Source organism: Equus asinus, chromosome 17, assembly GCF_041296235.1.
Source record: "Equus asinus isolate D_3611 breed Donkey chromosome 17, EquAss-T2T_v2, whole genome shotgun sequence".
Lineage (NCBI taxonomy): Eukaryota > Metazoa > Chordata > Mammalia > Perissodactyla > Equidae > Equus > Equus asinus.
The window spans coordinates 750022-769119 of record NC_091806.1 but is presented as its reverse complement, the minus strand read 5'-3'; the positions used below and the strand labels follow the sequence as shown (position 1 = coordinate 769119).

Below are 19098 nucleotides of genomic sequence, written 5' to 3'. Positions count from 1 at the left end.
TAATCTGCATAACAAACCCCATGAAGTGGGCACTAACGCTACCTCACGGTCACAGCTGAGGCCCCTGAAGCCCAGAGCTAATCTCTGGGGTCGGGATGCGGTTTGCACCCAGCTGGTCTGAGCCACGGCGATGACCCTGGCGCCGGGGGCTGGGCGCGGGCCGTCGTGGGGTGGGTGCAGACGCAGGGCCTATCGCGCTGGAACACTCGCCACCAATGACACTAGCACAGGGGCCGACCACGTGCTCCCGGCGTGCGGGGTCCAAGTCTCTTCCTCGGCTGCAAGAGGTAGGAGACCCTCCGCCCAGCGGACACGTGACCATCGCGTGCTGAGCGCGGCAGCCTGGCCACGGGCGGGGGTGTGGCCGGCCGGGGCGGGGGCGGGGCGGACCTCGGTGGGGGCGTGGCTTGTCGTGAGCGGGGCGGCACGGGCCTGGGTGGAGGCGTGGCTTGTTGTGGGCGTGGCGGCACGGGCCCTGGTGGAGGCGTGGCTTGTTGTGGGCGGGGCGGCACGAGCCCGGGTGGGGGCGTGGCTTGTTGTGGGCGTGGCGGCACGGGCCCTGGTGGAGGCGTGGCTTGTGGGCGGGGCGGAACAGGCCTGGGAGCAGGCGTGGCTTGTTGTGGGCGGGGCGGCACGGCCCTGGGTGGAGGCGTGGCTTGTGGGCGGGGCGGAACAGGCCTGGGAGCAGGCGTGGCCGGCCGTGGGCGGGGGCGGGACGGACCTGGGTGGAGGCGTGGCTTGTCGTGGGCGGGGGCGGGGCGGACGTGGGTGGAGGCGTGGCCGGCCTGAGCGGGGCGTGCCGTGGGGGCGGGGCCTGGCGGAGCCCCGCCCGTCCCGGGCCGGTTAACCGGCGGCCGCGGGGCTAGCGCGCCCTCGGCGGTGCGGCGGCGGAGGAGCTGGCGGGCGGCGGCTGCGGCCATGGCCACCGTGCGGCAGAAGGCGGCGGCGCTGGACCTCGCGGCCCGCCACAGCCCGGCGCAGAGACCTCCCGGTAGGCGCTGAGGACCCGGTCCGGGGCGGGCGGGCGGGGCGCGCGGCCCGGGGACCCCGGGACGGCCGGCTCCGCGAGCCCCGCGCAGCCGCTGCTTTTGGTCGGCGCCCCCGCCGTGCGGGCGGGTCGGGCGGGCGCGCTGGCTGGGCGGCCGCCCGCCGTGCGGGGCCTGAGCTGGAGCGCGCGCCGCGGGCCGGGCGCCGTGAGCGGGGCCCCGGACAGGCTCCGCGTGGCTGCGGTGCCAGGGCCCCTCTGCCCCCGTCTCAGCCAGACCTGGACCCCACGGTGCGGCCGGGCCCAGGGCCTCTCTTGCCCACGTTATGCTCCGGACTCTTCCCGGGAGGGAGAAGTTTCTGTTGTATTACCGGCAGGAACTTGGCATAAAAAGTGTTTATTAATTACGCTTTCTGGATAAGCAGTATTTCGGTGAATGGGAGGTGTTGGGTTTTTTTAACGGTTACGTGGTCTTAGGAGACACGTTGGTGTGTTCTGCCACCAGCTTCATCGTATCTTTGGGGGTAGTTTGCATAGCATTTTGGTTTCTTTAAATGTCCAAGCAAATGAATGGATTGGATGATCAGTTCTAAAATTCTGATTCTAGCGTATCTATAACTCAGTAAGTATAATTAAGATATTTAGGTAACACCTGGCTTTTGCTTTTCGTTTTAAATAATTTACAACTTTCACCCTTTGTGTAGCCGCAGTGTGGGGTGTTAGAGGAGTTGGTTCTCTAGATGATGAAGTCTTTCATTTGTAAAACAGTGACACTGTGACTTCTTCCTCAAGGTGACAGTGGTCAGTGAATTGACTCAGGTCAAATGGGTGCATCTCAGTGGCCCCAGTCTTGTGTTTGACTTAACAATTAGTAATGCCCCTTGTAATCTTCAAAATGCTAATGATAAATTGTGATGAGAACTATTTTTCATTTATACTTTTCTAAGAACTGTCATAACGTTGACCGTTTCTGCTTCAATTAGAAGGATTCAGACAAGCACATGATGGCCATGTTCAGAATTTCTCCTTGTTTTACATTGTGAAGAGAAGGGAAATACATCATTTGGGAATTTAAAGTCAAGTGATATTGGAAATAGTCTGGAGAAATCTTTAGGCTCACTTTCTGAGTGAAAGAAATTCCCAAATTTTCCCTGATTAAAATCATGGCACCTGTCTTCTCTAACAGCTGAAATGCCACTTCTGAGCTTCAGGCGTTGTGAACAGGTTCTTGGACGATGTGAGGGAATGTGTGTTCAAAACAAAGTCAGTGACTCTGGGAGGGAAGAGTTGAGTGCTGGTTAGTGGATTTGAACCCGAGGAGAAGCCCTGGGTCCTGCACCCGAGGTGAGTGAGCAGAGAAGGGCCCCCCGCCTCCCCTCATTTCTTTTGCTTGCTGCGGTTGGAACCCTACCTGCTGGCATTTGTTAATCCCTCTTCCACCATGTAGCTGCCTTGGCACCGTCCTAGTGAGCGCAGTTCCAGGAGCCTCCGGGTCTGGGTTCCTTGCCATTCCCTATCCGGGTGCTCCGGCAGCAGCTCTGTACTTCTGTTTCTCTATCTACCAGTAACTTTTCCATACATTAAAGGGCCTGCAACCACCAGGGACCTGATTTATGCAGAAAAAGTAAAGTCTATGTGCTAATCTTCAGCAAGCCCTTCGAAGACATTTGACTTTTATTCTAGATAAACAAGAAAGTGGTATGTTATCCTGTTATCCCTGTATACTGTAACCTGATTCTTTGAATTCACCTGGTGTCACCTTTCCAGGGAGCTCAAGGTACTTCCCATATGCTGTCTCATTAATCTCCATGAATTCAAGCAGGGGCCCGTGCCTACTTTGTTAATAGTTCTCTTAACATATTTTAAAGTTGTTCTTGTTAGTAGAGATTTATTTTACCTACTTCACCTGCCTGCAGCCTTCTTTCAGAGGCAATCTCAGTCTTCAGCATGACATCTCTAGTGCCATGTAAGACAAAAACAAACTTTGGACTCCCAAAACAAATAAGCACTAAGAGTGTTGCAATGTTGGTATGCATGTATGGGAAGTCTTTCCCACTCAGTTGGAGCTGCCTAGTTTTAACACCCAAAACACAGTTCTCGACATTTATCTATTTTCATGATGTTTTTAATGTCCTACTCATTTTCCTTTATTTTTTAATTTTTTTTTTTTTTGGTGAGGAAGATTGTCACTGAGCTAACATCTGTGTCAGTCTTCCTCTATTTTGTATGTAGGATGCCAGCACAGCATGGCTTGATGAGCAGTGTGTAGGTCCACGCCCGGGATCCGAACCCACAAACCCTGGGCCACCAAAGCAGTGTATGTAAACTTAACCATGACACCACCAGGCCAGCCCCTCCTTTTCCTTTGTCTTGACAATTCTGTTGAGTAATGTTTTAAAACCTCTTTTGAAAAAAATTCTTAAATTCTCTTGAATCTTAAATGATTTAGGATTCATATATTTGTTATTTTCTTATGAAGAGTTAAATCCTCTGGTGTGTGTCACCCTTGCCTTCTCATCTGCTCGTGGTCTTTGATTGACTGAATCCTGTTCCAAGCTCCACATTGTCACCCCGGTGGTATGAACAGGTGAAGGGTAAAGTCTTCGAGGGTGACGACTGTGTCCTCAGTGCAGAGGAAGGAAGAGCAAGAAAGATACCCTCCCTTTTTACTTTTTAAATGAACTTCTACAATTTTAGAATAGATTTAGATTTACAAAAAGTCACAGAATTAGTACATAGTTTCCTTATGCCCTTCACTCAGTTTCCCTTATTATTAACATCTTACATTAGTATAGTACATGTGTCCCAACAATCCAACATTGACACGTTATTAGTAACTAAAGGCCATGCTTGACTCAGATTTCCTGCGTTTTGCCTCATGTCCCTTCTCTGTTCCAAGACCCCTTCCCAGGTATTACGCTACACCGAGTCCGCGTCTCCTCAGGCAGTTCTAGATTGTGGCAGTTTCCCCGTTTTTCTTGCACGTCTGTTCATTGCTGGGTCCTGTGCCAGCCATGTTAATGTATTGTCTCCTATGATCCCAGAGTAACAGAGAAGTGGAATTCGCTCTGTTTTGCAACAGAAGGTTAGGCACTTTGCCCCAGACTGCGTTCTGAGTAAATGATGGAGCCAAGCGTGGAACCCGGTCTCCGGGACCCCACAGCCCACGCTCTTGTCTTACTGTTCGTCTTCACAGAACCGAGCACTGTGCCTGCCGCATTCACACAAGTTTCCAGTCTGAACAGTATTCACTTCACCCAGGGCTGCTGACCTTGGGCGCTGCTGGCGTTTTCTTTGTTGGGGGGCTGGGCTGTGCACTGCAGGATGTTTAGCAGCATCCCTGGCCCCTCTACTCACTACATGCCAGAGCACCTCCACCCCTTGCTTGTCACAACCAAAAGTGTCTCCAGACATTGCCAGATGTCCAGTGGGGAGTAGAATCGTCCACTAAGGACCACTGCATTAACCTTTCTTCAGAAATTTTTAGTATTTGCAATAATCTACAACTAACAAGTACTGAATAGTAAACTGCATTACGTGAGGCATAAGGCAGTTAAATGATTTGAATTTCTGCAAACTATAAGGAAATTTGAAAGAGAGAAGGCACTAGCTCACTGTTTCTTCAAGTTTTGTGGAAAACTGCCTAACAGGAGCTATCTGGATTCTTTTTCTTGGAGGGGCCAGTCTAGTGCCTGAGAATGAAAATACAGCTGTTGCATGTTCCTGTAGAAGTAGCCTGTGTCAGTAGTTCTGTGTGTACGTTTCCCTCACTCTGGGATCCAGTTTTATAACGTGTATGTCGATCTTCTGAGAAGTTACTATGACCTCGTTATTAGAAGTGAGGACAGAATTGTTTTGCCCTTAGATAGGCTTTCCCGGCTGGGCTGTGCTGGATGCTCACTGCACAGGTCACAGTTGATGCTGATGGTCCCCTTGTAACTGCTGAGTAAATGTAATTTCTTGACATGTCTGCATTATGCCTTGATTTTTAGAGAGTTATTAGTGTAATGACTTGATTACTTAGTGTGCATTTTTAGACATGAAGATGATTATTAGTAGTATTACAAATGTATATATCAGAGTTCCATGTTAGAAGTTTAATTTTTTTATTGCTGGTAAACTTTTTTGGGCAGACTTCAAATACACACAAAAGGCAGGTCTTTGCTTTTGAAAAATAGCTATTGTTTTCAAGCAAATAAAGGTGAGACTGCTTGAAAAATGAATGTTAACTAGCCTAGATTTATGAGGTGCTTAAGGGCACATGTGGCATGCTGTGGGTGTAGTTTCAAACGATGCCTGAGCCTCTCCTTGGGCCACCTTCCCCAAGGCTTCTGACCTGAAAGGGTCAAATTTGCTCCCAGGCTTCATTTCTTACTATATTTTATTTGGTGTCCGGTGTCCACATCTAAATGGAGAGAGGTATAATTTCAGTCTCTAAAATCCTGTAATCAGCAGTTTAGACCAGAAACCAACCTGAAACATAGTGTTTAACTCTCATATCAGTAAATGAAGAAACCAACAATAGAGGTTAATTCTCTTATCCAGGGTTATCCAGCTGCTCTCCACACTCTCTGATCCTTTGGTCATGATGCTTTCAGAACACGCTTGACCAAATGTCAATGAGGAAGCCTCGAGATGCAGGTAGTGATGAGTGTTAAAGAATTGTCCAGCTCCTATGCAACTGAGGTTGAGGACAGGCTGAAGCTTAAATTCTGCTGGCTAGACTTACAAAGCGTTCATTGTGTCCTTCTGGTCTCTTGAATCCTGTTTAGAAAGCACAGTAATTCATCTTACTGGGCCATGGCCTGCTCTACCAGTATTCATCTCAGCTCTTAGATGATGAGAAGTAAGTTCAGACCAGCATGTGGGGGATCTGTGTTCAACTGGTGAAGTCAGCATGAAGAGAACAAGTTATCCTGGTGTGGGTTTTGGCACACTGACTTATCAAGTCCAGGGTATGTTATGTGTTAAAGTATCTGTATGAACATGGGCTAGTTTGGGTCTGTGGGTGGTGCTGCTTGAGGGGAAGTATCCCACAATGCGATGGTTGGGAGTTAATGGTCAGTGAGAACAGAGGGACCTCAAAGGGCTGGAGTGTCCAATGCCTGGAGGACTCTGGAAACACTGTGTGCCTCACAGGTGCCTCTGTCCTGCTCTAAGCTGTTCTTTAATCTTTCATACTGTGTTATCCAACCTGCAAAACTTCCGGATTTCCCATATTTAAGCATCAAGTTACTGTGGGGAAATCTGTTCTTAGCCGTTTCCACATCACTGGGGCTGTGAATCCCCTCCCTCTTACCCCCTTCAGCTGCTTACTGGTCACAAATTAGTAACTTATTCGGCCTTATCTTTTAGGGTTTTTATGCTAACCTACTTGTCAATCAACTGTTAGGACGTATGGGTTTCATATTTAACATTATCACAAGCCCAGAAGTCTGTTTCACTGGTACTTAAAAAGCGCTCTCACCTCTACAAGTTTGAATCTTGCTTATTTTCCTTTCCTCTCTTACCCCTGTGGACTGTGGCTAGTATATAATCTAGAATTTATGGTATCTTCCTTTATTTTAGGAGTAGTGACTACTAAGTGTTTTTCAGTAGCTTAGTTAAGGGTTCACAGATCTTAAAGTTGTTTGTTTCTTCTAATCTCATTGGCTCGTTTAAAGCTCTCTCACTTATTCCATATCATCACTGAGAGGTTAATGCTGAAACTGCCTGCTGGCTGCCTTTCAGTACACTTATATTTAAGGACTAGGAACAGCTAGTCTATGTTTACTAGCTGTGCAACTGAGGGCAAGTTTGTTTAATTCATTGAGCCTCAGTTTCCTCAAATTAGGATTATTAATGACTATTTCAGAGAGGTTTATCAGGATTAAATGAGAGAAGGCAGAGCTTGTCGTATTTTAAGTACTCAAATGTTAGCTATTATTAATACAATGAAGATTTTTAAAAAAGACTAAAGAGCAGACATTAAATTGATTTAAATCTGAGCTATAATATCTGGTATTTTAGGAAGTTAAGAATATTAACTCACACTCCTTTTATTTAGTCATTGTGTCTGGAAACATCACAGCAACTCCTGAGTTCTGGACACCGGGAGTGACCTGGACATATTTTTAGATTCCATCAGTTGCCTGATTCTGGCCCTATTCAGTGGAGACTCAGTACTGTGCCAGAGGTCAGTCTCGTTCCGGCTTGATTTATCTAGTTGATTCTCCATAATTCAATTCTTAAAGCTGCTCAAAGATATTTGGAAAACTGGCATCAATTTTTCCTTCTTAGTTTGGTATGGGATTATGAAATATCTTGAATTTTAAAATATAATTTTGATAATTAAAAACAATCTTGCTGATCATTTTAAACTAACATCTTAATAATGGGCATATAGTAAATTATCCATCTACTTTTGGTATTGGAAATAAACAGTAAAGGGCTTCGTGTGTGTGCGTATGTGTTAGTAATTTTCACGGTAAGCTACATTTTCTAGTAGCTATGAAATTACACTATAAGTGAATATGGTGTAATGGTTCACTATACTTCTTATATTTATTGCAACACAAAAGATGAATTCCAAATGACCCACTTAAAATTTATGATCAGTGCATTGAGTGGAGTTGTAATGTCCTTCAGGAACTTATCTTTGCTTTCATCTTAGACATTCTATTTTATCTCAAAAGTCAGGAAGGTAATTTTAAGTAGCGATGTCTTTAATTACAATCCCCTTATTTCTTACCGTTGTACTGATGAATATTGTTTTCCTTTTTAGACTAACTTAAGGGAAGTGATATGTTTTCAACTTCTCTGCCAAAATATCCTAAAAATAAAGGTAGTAATATACTTAACAAAAACGGAGGCTTAAAAAGTCAGGAGCACTGAATGTTCAGAGGCTCACTGAAAAGTGTCACCCACAGAAAGGCACGTTCTGTGTCTGTCAAAAGAGGGAGCCAGCCAGCACGCTGACGATCAGCCAGGCCTGGCTCCATCAGCTTGCTAACCTAAGGTCCATTTTCTCTCCTTTTAATTTTTTCTCTTTCTTTATAGTTTTGCCAAATACCAATTTGTTACACTGAGGAAAAATATTATAAGAAATCTTTGAAAGCATGTTTTCTTTCTTTTCTGTTTGGCTAAAATCTTGCTTTGTGTCTGCTTTTCCTGTCTTTGCAGTAGACTGTAAACTCTACTGGACAGGAGCCAGACTTCATTTACCCTGCTTACAAGTACTTAATGCACAAGCCTGCATGTTAGGAAGCCTTAACAATATTATTTTATTCCAACAACCATTGTGTGTGTGTGTATCTATAACTATACCTGTATCTGTCTGACTGATAAATGCTTTGAAATTAGGTAGACCATGAGCCAAATCCCGGTACCACCTCTTACAGTGTGATGTCTGGAAGTTACATTTAACCTGTCAGTCTATTTTCCATCTCTCAAATAGAGATGATATCTGCCTCATAGGGTTGAAGATTATGAAGAGTAGATCATTTATGTAAGGCACTTCATAGAGTTCCTTGCACATAACTGGTAACTGCCGCGAGGTCCCACCTGATCTGCACCCCCCACCTCACACCCCATCTCCACTCCTCTCTGACCTCACTTCCCGCATCCTCTCCCTTGGTCAGCCAGCCAGGCCCTGCTGGCGTCCTTCCTGTTCTCCTGGCAGAGCACACTCCGTCCTCAGGGCCTTAGCTCTTCCTGCTCTCTGCTCTTCCCCCAGCTGTCTGCACAGCTTGCTTGCCGGTTTCCTGAGGCTTCTGCTCAGACATCACCTTGGCAGAGGTCTTTCCTGACGTCCCATCTGAAACACCATTCTCTTGCTTACCTGCCTTCATTTTTCTTCTTAGCACTGATCTCACACATACGTGTTGTCTGTATCTTCCCACAAACTGTTAAGTGCATGAGAACGGGGACTTCATTTTACTCACTGTTGTATCCTAGCACACAGAGCAGTGTTTAGCTTATAGTAGGCACTAAATTTTTAAATGAATTGCTACTAATAATTTAATATTTCAGCAACAGACTGTCCTCATAATTGTTCCTTATTAATAACTTTGGAAATTGCCACTTTTTGCTTAAGGATTGCTTAGACTTTATTTGAAGTGAACATGGTTACCCTGCAGTTTTTCCTGTTCCAGGTTTCAGTGTGGCCCAGAAGCCCTTTGGAGCCACATATGTATGGAGCAGCATCATAAACACTCTGCAGACACAAGTGGAGGTGAAGAGACGAAGGCACCATTTGAAGAGACACAATGACTGCTTCGTTGGCTCAGAAGCTGTGGATGTCATCTTTTCTCACCTAACTCAGAATAAATACTTTGGTGATGTAGACATTCCTCGGGCCAAAGTGGTGCGCGTGTGTCAGGCACTTATGGACTACAGAGTATTTGAAGCCGTTCCGACCAGAGTCTTTGGAAAAGACAAAAAACCCACATTTGAAGACAGTAGTTGCAGCCTTTATAGATTCACAACGATCGCTAACCAAGACAGTCAGTTAGGCAAAGAGAACGCACTGTGCTCACCCTCCAGGTGAGTGGATGATGTCACTCATCGTGGGGGGCGTGGCAGGACTTTGTCTACTTTTTAATAAGGTGCTGACTGGCTTTGTGTTACTTTTGAAACAGTGAATTAGGTGAAAATCTGGGTCTGTGGGTAAATTTGATAAAGTACGGTGAACTTTTGTTGATTTGGTATCTCAGGATTCTTGTTTGTTCATATTTTATATTTAGTAGAAACAACCAACAAACTTTGATTTTTCTGCTTCACGTTCCAATGATAGTGTAAAAAATGTTAGAGAGTTTACACAGAGTGGTCTGAGAACAGAGCAGGTGGAGGCAGCAGATGTGAGGATGAAAGACGCGAGGGGCCAGCACACTGAGGGTTTCATAGGACGTGCTCAGGAGTTTGCACCTGATCGGACAGGCGTGGGGAGGCCACGGCAAGACTGGCACATGATGAGATTGTATTTTAGAAAGATCATCCTGGCAGCTGTGTGGTCAGCCTGATGGGGAGTTAAGAATCTGCTGCAATGATACAGTCTGCAGATGGGGGTGAAGAAAGCAAGCAGCAGTGGTGGAGAAGAGGGGGTCATTTAAAGGGAGACTGGGGGACGGGATTGTAGAACCCAGTGATTGACATGGATGTAGGTGGTACGTACATAATGAACTGAGTTACTTGTCATGAAAAACGCTTTTTTATTCCCCTCAGCTATAGACTGTGTAGACGTGACCGTGTAATGGAAGCTCTTATTCAGATCTGACCAAAGTCCGAGTTTTAGTGCCTTGACTTTCAAACATTTTTAAAACTCTGTATTTAAAACATGATAAAACTCAGCTGTGTATATAGGAAGGAAATCTGAGGCCAATGCAGGGCACAGTCAGCACTTTCCAGATGCGGGTCCACACGCTTTTCCTGAAGCCCTTGGGACCAGGTGTGTTTAGGAATTTGGAACTTGGGAGACGTTAGAAAGGTGGTTTTGTGCATCTGTATGAGATAACGCCCTGGAGGGATCTGGGGCAGCATCTGGTAATCAAACACTAATATTTCTACAGTAAAGACAATACTCCTACCAGCTGGGATAAATAAAGGCCGTGATGGTCTCAGGACAGCTTTTGTCGTCACAGGAGTTCTGAAGAAACTTTAGATTTTTCAAAGCTTTTTGGGTTTCAGAATTGTGGATGAAGGACTGTAGGTCTCCACTTGGAAAATGATGAGCACTGTCCAGCAAAGAATGCCCCAGAAATAGAGAAAAGTGACAAAACAGTAAGCATAATGAAGCTTGACTATGTTTGATGACGTTTTAAAATTGGAAACTAAAACTTTAGTCATTGAATTACTTAAATCTAAATGTTCAAAAGAAAATTTATTTAGAGTATGATTATTTAGGCTTGAGAAAGAGGGTGGGATGTTTCTGTATTTTATTCTACTCTTAGAATTTGCATTTGTTGTGTTTTTGCTCTGAAATACATAAACTTTCTAGAAACTCCTAGCTCTCAAAAACTAAAATATTTCTGTGGGCTTACTAATAAACATTAATTTATGAAATAAATTAATTGTAGGTATGCAGATCCATTATGTAAGTCATCGGATATCAAATCAGCGAGCTTGGAGGATCTGTGGGAAAACCTGAGTCTAAAGCCGGCCTGCTCGCCTCAGGTCAGCGTGTCTGCGGCCCTATCTCCCCGCGGTAAGCTGGAGAGCGCGCAGGCGAGGAGGAGGAGACTAGCTTCACATGCAGTGACTTAAGATTTTCAGTCTCAGCCTTTATTATAATTTAAATATTCAAAGCACAAAGAAAGAGCACACTGTGTATTAAAGCTGTTTCTATTAAGTTTTAACAGAGGTCCATTATCTTTAACAAATAGATCAGTGTTGCAATTCTTGAACACTGACTTTTGTCCTGTCAGCTGGCAGAGGTTCAAATCTGAAATGTTTTGCATGCAGGTTTTTTATTTAAAATGTGCTCTCAGATATTTCTTTCCCTAAGATTTTATTAGGTTAAATAAAAATTTGAAAATTACATTAAAACATTAACAGAATTCTTGTGCTCTTCCTTGCCTGTGGCAATGGAATGTAACTTAATGACTGATTTCCACCTTCCCTCCCCAGCCCACTTGTGGAAAGCCTGAGTGGAATAATCTGCACCCAATAGTTTCAAACCAGTTTTCAGATTGAATGAATCATTCTTTCTTCCAAAGTCCTTATTAACATGTTAGATGACTTGATCTCTTCTCTCTGCCGTATTGCTTTTTGCAGCACAAGAATGAAAAGAATTCCTGTTGTCCAAGGTCTAATCTCCTACATTTTAAACAAATCTTGAATTGTTTTCTTCATTATAAGAAAGCACTTCATAAGGTTAACTCTCTCTCTCTCTCCCCTTTCTTTTTTTTGCGGGGGGGGGGGGCGGGGCGCGCCCACAAACTTATTAACTTAGACCTGCCTAGACATATATGCTAGTGAGCATTTAGTAACTACTAATCGTTACTTTTCACCTTGTCATTTTTCCTGTATAGTTATTAATGAAGTATGGCAAGAGGAAACAGTTGGGCGTCTGCTACAACTTATAGACCTTCCATTTCTTGACTCCTTACTCAAACCGCAAGAGGTTATCCCCCAAGTCCCACAGCCCATGGGGCAGCCTGATTTGGTCAACAACAGTAACTGTCTGGACCGGCAGATTCTCAAGGCTTATGGTGACTCTCAGTATGTGGAAATACATGAAATAATTTGAGTGTGTTTTTAGGAAGATTATAGATAATGGTTTTAAGATAATCTTTTGAAAATTCTTCTGTCCCTAGGGTCAGATATGTATTGTCAGTTGATAATTATCAGTATTTTGGAAAGTGAAGAACAAAACTACCTTGATCAAAATTAGAAAAAGATATTTAAATGCCATTATTTTCATAGTCATTTTTGTTTCACATATAACTTACTTGCACATCAAGTGAAGAAGATGATTATGCTCCATCTTCTTGTCCTTGTTAAAGTGGAGGGCTGTCTGGTCTTCAAAGGGACCTGGAACAAAATTAACAGATTTGGCAAATTCTTAGAATCCTTTGACTACAAATGCTTTTATACTCCTCTAGAATGCCTATTAAATATGTATTGTAATTAACTAGTTTTATTAAAGAAATATAATGAAAGTAACTCTTGTTCTCTCACCTCTGACTACCATTCTTCTGAATATAAATCTTAAGGTTTGACGGCTTAACTTCAGGTGCTAAGGGAATTATGATGTTTTTTCCTTAAGGAAGAGTTCTATATTCCTTATAACTTGTCAAAAGGTAGCTTAAAACCTGACGTGGAAAAGTTAATACCAATATACTAGTTATTGAACTCTGCATATATAATAGGAATCTTATCATTCTACAAGAATTTAAATTACATTTCTATAATCTAAAGGAACATTTGAAAACATTTTACAATTACCTTAAATTTTAAATACAGAATCAGAGATTGTGTAGAAGTGATCTTAAAGATCATCTAGCCACATCTTAGAAGCTTGAGGAAGCTGATGCCCAGAGAGGCGAAGTGCCTGCCGAGATCACGCCCCTACCTGGGGCAGAATTGGTTGTCCTGAGCCCACAGCAGCAGAGCACACAATCGGGTTTTTAAAAAAACTATACATATTGACAAATTGAATATTAAAATTCATTTTATTTCTTGAAATGTAGCATTTTTCTGAGGTTACCCAGCTGGCATTTTATTAGAAATTGTAATTGATACTGAATTATTTTGAAACCCTACCTTATCTCCCTCTATTCTCTCCTAGCCAGAGTGAGAGATGATAGATCCTACACAGAGCTCTGAAGTAAGCAACGCTGTTCCCAGAACAATACCAGTCTAGGGTCTGATCTGGGATCTAGTCCTGCCTGGGACCCTGAGCAAGGAACTTAGAGCTTCTGGGCCTCCACTGTAAATTTAAAGAGTAGAATTTTAAATTTTTATGTCCTTTTCAGCTCTGTAATGTAGTGGACAGCTTCTCTTTTGTTTTTATGTGTAAAAAGAACTTACATGTATTTTTATCTAAGTGTGTAGAAATTTATCCTGGTGGCCAACTTGAAATGGCTAGTAAATTAAGTGCTCTGTGTCTGTCTGTTGTTCTTTGCTTTTTTCAATAGTTCTTTTCCCCCCACAGGGAAGATGAGTGGCTCTCTGCAGCAATCGACTGTCTGGAATACCTTCCAGACCAGACGGTGGTGAACATAAGCAGAAACTTTCCTGAGCAACCCAACAGCACAGACCTTGTGAAAGAACTTCTGTTTGAGGCCATCGGCAGACACTACAGCAGGAGGGAGCCTCTGTTACTTCACTTATGCGACGTTCACAATGGAATCGCAGAACTCTTGGGTAAGTGAGGTCTTCCGGGATATGAGAGTTGTCTTTTGGAGGAAACAGGAAAAAGTTCATTGTTCTCAAAATGAACCAAAATCCTACTACTTCAAGCTGGGAGGGGGTCTGCAATAACCCGTGGAAAGTGTGTTTGCTCCAGAACTTGCCGGGCTCGTCTGGAAGGGGCCCGTCAGGCTCTGCCCTCGGGCAGGAGCCTCTGGTGGCCTCAGGAGGATGCTGTGCTCGTTCGGGACCTTACTGAGCACAGGGAGCAGTTCCCTTCTTGAGAAAGCATCCGCAGCAGCAGCACCGTTCGCCCTGGAGCCTCTTCAGAAGGGCACACACTCTTCTCGGTCCCCCTGCCAGTGAGACAGACTGGTCCCTATGGGTTGTTGAAAACAAATTGGGGGTTTCAGAGAATCCTCTCTCTTTTTCTCAGGTAGAGTGGGGTACATCAGTACTGTACACATAGTGTACCCTCAAACTGTATTGAATTAATGAAAAACATAGGCCAGGGATTTATTTACAAAGCCAAGAGTTAGAGTTAACATCCTAAGACTATTGTATGACCAGGACTTAGGGTATTAGCTGCCAATTTGAGGATAGGCTGCTTTGATGATACTGGTAATTTCTAGTCTTTTTGTTTTCCTTTTGAAAATAGCTTTGAATAAGTTTACTGTTTAGCTTAAGCTTTAACTTGAATTTTGATCCCATTAATACAGTTATTTGGTGAAAATTAAAAGCAGTTTTTTTCTTTTGGCTGAAGTGAATGGGAAGACTGAAATAGCCTTAGAAGCTACTCAGCTCTTTCTAAAGCTTTTGGATTCCCAAAATAGAGAAGAATTCAGAAGACTGCTGTATTTCATGGCTGTGGCAGCACACCCTTCTGAATTTAAATTACGTAAAGAAGTAAGTGTTTTGTCTAAATGTTAATTGTATTCAGTTTCCTTAATACTTATAGGACCCACGTGTCAAATTATTCCATTGTCAGCATCAAGTATGCTGAAATGGATAATAGCTATTAATATTTAGCATTTTTTTTATATTAAACTTAGTCTTTTCAATATATACTATTGGGCGTGTTTTGTTTCATTTTTATAGAGCGACAACCGAATGGTTGTGAAAAGGATATTCTCAAAAGCTATTGTTGACAACAAAAATTTATCCAAAGGCAAAACTGATCTTCTGGTACTGTTTTTAATGGATCATCAAAAAGATGTTTTTAAGGTAAAACTCTGAAAGTCCTTAAGTTGAGCTTATGTAATTTACAGATCACTAGATTAAAATGCATTTGAATAATGTCCCATATCCCTTCGTTTTTTTCAGATTCCTGGAACACTACATAAAATTGTCAGTGTTAAGCTCATGGCCATTCAGAAGGGAAGAGATCCAAATAGAGACACAGGTAATCTGAGAAATACGATTTTCATGATCTTCCGAAGATAAATTCCTAGTTTTTATTTGGAAGTTTTTTGGTTTTTTTTTTACTCCTTTTTTTTTTTTTAAAGATTTTATTTTTTCCTTTTTATCCCCAAAGCCCCCCGTACATAGTTGTATATTCTTCGTTGTGGGTCCTTCTAGTTGTGGCATGTGGGATGCTGCCTCAGCGTGGTTTGATGAGCAGTGCCATGTCCGCACCCAGGATTCGAACCAACGAAACACTGGGCCGCCTGCAGCGGAGCACGCAAACTTAACCACTCGGCCACAGGGCCAGCCCCTATTTGGAAGTGTTTTGCTATAAGTAGTTGCACTTGAATTTCAACTAAATTCTACAAACGGTCCCCTCAGGCTTGGAAAGCCAGCAGTGCTTTAGTGCATTGAGGAATAGATTCCTCAGAAATCTGGTAAATCTGAGAAATAGATTCATTAACTGAACTTTTTTACTTTTAAACTTTAAGGATATATTTATTGCCAGAGAATTGATCAAAGTGATTATTCAGACCACACACGGAAGACAACCAAGGATGAGCTTCTGAATTTACTAAAAACGATTGATGAAGATTCAAAACTGTCTGCCAAAGAGAAGAAAAAATTGCTAGGTCAGTTCTATAAGTGTCACCCAGATATCTTTATTGAATATTTTGGAAACTGAGTTTCTAATGTCTGTATATAACTTGTGTATTTTAAGAATAAATTATGTATCCTGAAGGTCCAAATCACATTTTTAATCTTAGATGTTCTTCTAAAGATGAAATTGTACTTAATAAACTTTTTTTGTATAACCTTTCGTGTCTGAAACTGAGTATTAGCTGGTGTATTGCTGTTAAGTATTGACCTCTCTTAGGTGAGCTGATTCATCATTATTGTGCACAATACTTTACAGAACATCATAGGAATTTAAATGATAGGCATTGCAGTGTTTACATAAGAAGGTATTAAACAGGAAGGCTGTAATTACAAGTTAATAGGAGTGTGGTTTGTACCTTGAAAGGTACTCCTTAAAGATAAAAGATAGAAATGTAGGCTCTTTTGATAAAGTAAACTACAGACAAGTCAGAAATTGAACTATCCTAATGCTTTTGAAAACTTCAACATCTTTTAAAGCTTATTGTGGACAATTTCAAACATACATACAAATGGAGAGAATAGAATAATGAACTCCCATGTGCTCATCATCCAGTTTCAGCAGTTGTCAACTCATGGCCAATCTTGTCTATTTAATCGATATCCCCACCCATTCCTTGCTACCACTCCAGCAAATTTCAGACTCATATCACTTCATCTATAAAATGTCAGTATCTATGGCAAAAAGATAAGGACATTAAAAACATAATCACACACAAACCCACAATTCCTTAAATATCATCAAATATGCAGTCAGTGTTCAAATTTTCTGATCTCAAATGCTTTTGACAGTTTATTCAAATAGGGATCCAAATAAGGTCCATAAATTTCAATTGGTTAGTGTGCTTCCTAAGTCTCTCTTAATCGATAGGTTCTTCTCTTTATCCTCTATCCACTCTCCTCCTCTTCCTTCTGTCTCTCTCTCTGTTGTTGAATAAACCTGGTCATTTGTTCTTGAGTTTCCCGGAGTCTAGATTTTGCTGATTGCAAGCCTGTGCTGTCCTTTATCATGTTCCCCTGTGTCCTGTATTTCTTGTAAATTGGTCATTAGATCTAAAGTCTTCAACAACTTTTTATCCAAGTTAATGATTATTTTGGAACTACTGCACTGTCAAGATGTATTTGGTAAATAAACAAGCAATATAATACAATTTGAAATTGTTCATCCTTACAATAATAAAGCCAAAAGATGAAAATGAGACTCAACTTTATCTGTTTAAACTTAGACTTTTAATGAGAGGTAGGGAAAACTGAAGGATGCACCAATATGCTAGCATGTCAGTCATCTCTTATTTTCTGAGATGTAACTGATACCGACTGGTCTTCAAATGGGAGAAACTTGAGGACTCATATCTGTAATATATCTACCATACCAATTCTAATAAAGCAGGGAACAACTTCAATTTTTGTTTGTTGCATTGGCATGAAGGGAAAGCAGCTCTCTTTACTCAGTTGAAAGAGAAGATAGCTGATGATTTAAGTGTGAGGAAGTTTTTCAGAAACTACTGAAAGTGTGATGAGACTATAGTTGGCAGAGCAACTGTGTGTGTGCTATCTGATTTTCAACCTTTTTTTTTTGCAAAAAATCAAACAGCATGATTATTTGGCAACCAAAACTAACACCTCTCCTTCCGGGGAAGGCAGAACTAACTGCCTAGTTATATTCATGGTCTTGGAAGAAGCAACTTTCTAAGAGAATGATAATTTCAGGAGAAATCTAGTAAAGCCACAGTTTACCTCAAACTTCATAAGCAAGAATAGAATAAAGTTTTAAGAAAAAAATGGGGCATGTTTACTGCAAGCACTGTCAAGTTTTAAACTCCAGGTTCGGTGCTCCCCTGAATGCCTTGGGCAACCCTCCTGCATCACCGGAACTGTCACCCTTGTTTGCTGTGTGCCCTCATTCACTCATCCATGATGCCCTCTTGGGGACCCAGCCACCCGATGCCTGGGTGACTGTGAGCCTCGCCACCACCCTGAGACGAGGGCTAAGCACTGATCCAAGGACAGCCTACGTGAAGGCAAATGAAACTGCACAAAAATCAACTTGGCCAATCAAATTCTATGTAGAAAAGTCTGCATTATGAGGAAACAACAACTAAGAAAATGGAGGCAGCGGTCTGTGGTGCAGAGAGAGGAGTGAGGTAGACCGCAGCGAGCGGCAGGTGTGATGAGAGGGTCCTGGGGGTCCTGCCGGGACGCTCGCCTAGTGCTCGCCTCTAGAGCAGCTGCCAGCCTTCTTCCAAACCCTGTGTGCCCTTGCAGTGACCTCCCTTTACCCTGAGGGAGTCTGAGTTCCCAGTCCTTGCGGGCAGAAACCAGACTGGAACCTACGTCAATATGTTTTTAATATTTAAAGGAAACAATTCAAAATATATCAAAAGATTACAAGTAAGCCATTCCAAGTCAAATCAGGGTTTTGGTATTGTCACCTCCACATATAAGTTCTATCAATCCTTCAAGGAAGGGACTCTCACTAGAGTGTGGAGGTGGGCGTGGATCTGATTAGGGAGGTCTTCAGCCCTACTGACACCTGGGCACCTTAAAAGCTTTTGCCTGGTACCACCCCACCCCACCCCCCCAAGTTCCAGAAGGCAGTTTCAGCACCACCGCCCCCAGGAGAGTCTCAGGTGTGGTCAGAGTCGAGAACCACTCACCTGGAAACTCCAGGGCACCTTAGTCTGGACTCAGGAGTGAGAACGGAATGTTTTCTTCGTGAATCTTGGTTCCAGTTGAGTATCTTAAGGGTTTTTTCCTCCTAAAGTGAATCTGTATCTGAGAACTGTGTGCGTTTAAGGAGACATTTTTACTTTAATGCCCTAGTTGGTGAATGGTTTGAGGGTGCTGTGCTGCGCTCAGCTTTCAGTACTTTGGGAATGACTGCCCACGTGTTTATTTAGAAGAGGTGTTTGAGCGCGTTCCTCCCGCTCCATCTTGTTTTGTTCTAGTTATTTAAATGAACAAGTTTTATAGGCTAAAGGGGGGAGACGTGATCGTTACCTTCATTTTGTTTAAGGCAGACATGGTTTAAGCTCAGTCTTAAAGCATTTTTACAAATGAACAGTGAAGAGTCACGTGCCCGTTATTTTTTGAAATTAGGCACAAAAGCCATTCCTCTCGCGCCGTTTGCGTCTCCCCGCGCCAGGAGGCGAGCGCGGCGCTCCGGGCGCAGCAGGCAGGCGTGAGCGCAGTCGGCGGCCGGGCCAGGCTCGCGCGACCCCGAG

General features: G+C 43.2%; 1 protein-coding gene across 4 annotated transcripts; it reads left to right on the top strand.

Annotated features, from left to right (window-relative positions):
• The first annotated feature begins 819 nt into the window (after positions 1-819).
• DEPDC7 (DEP domain containing 7) lies at positions 820-16032 on the top strand. Of its 4 annotated transcripts, XM_070487505.1 has the most exons (11): positions 873-991; positions 5758-5940; positions 7032-7160; positions 9118-9508; positions 11038-11165; positions 11992-12181; positions 13617-13828; positions 14577-14719; positions 14912-15037; positions 15137-15215; positions 15709-16032. In XM_070487505.1, exons 4-11 carry the CDS (start codon positions 9351-9353, stop codon positions 15900-15902), a joined length of 1230 nt encoding a protein of 409 aa, XP_070343606.1. In that variant the 5' UTR covers positions 873-991; positions 5758-5940; positions 7032-7160; positions 9118-9350; the 3' UTR covers positions 15903-16032. The 4 variants fall into 4 exon arrangements, with proteins under 4 accessions (XP_044606129.2, XP_070343604.1, XP_070343605.1 ...); XM_070487503.1 differs by lacking the exon at positions 7032-7160 and having other exon boundaries at positions 832-991; XM_070487504.1 differs by lacking the exon at positions 5758-5940 and having other exon boundaries at positions 841-991.
• Positions 16033-19098: the final 3066 nt, after the last annotated feature.

Excerpts from the sequence above, each read along its gene's own strand:
- DEPDC7 (XM_044750194.2), top strand. The coding sequence starts at position 919 with ATGGCCACCGTGCGGCAGAAGGCGGCGGCGCTGGACCTCGCGGCCCGC. Across the intron at positions 9,509-11,037 it reads GCACTGTGCTCACCCTCCAG|GTATGCAGATCCATTATGTA; the intron begins GTGAGTGGATGA and ends AATTAATTGTAG. Across the intron at positions 15,038-15,136 it reads ATCAAAAAGATGTTTTTAAG|ATTCCTGGAACACTACATAA; the intron begins GTAAAACTCTGA and ends CGTTTTTTTCAG.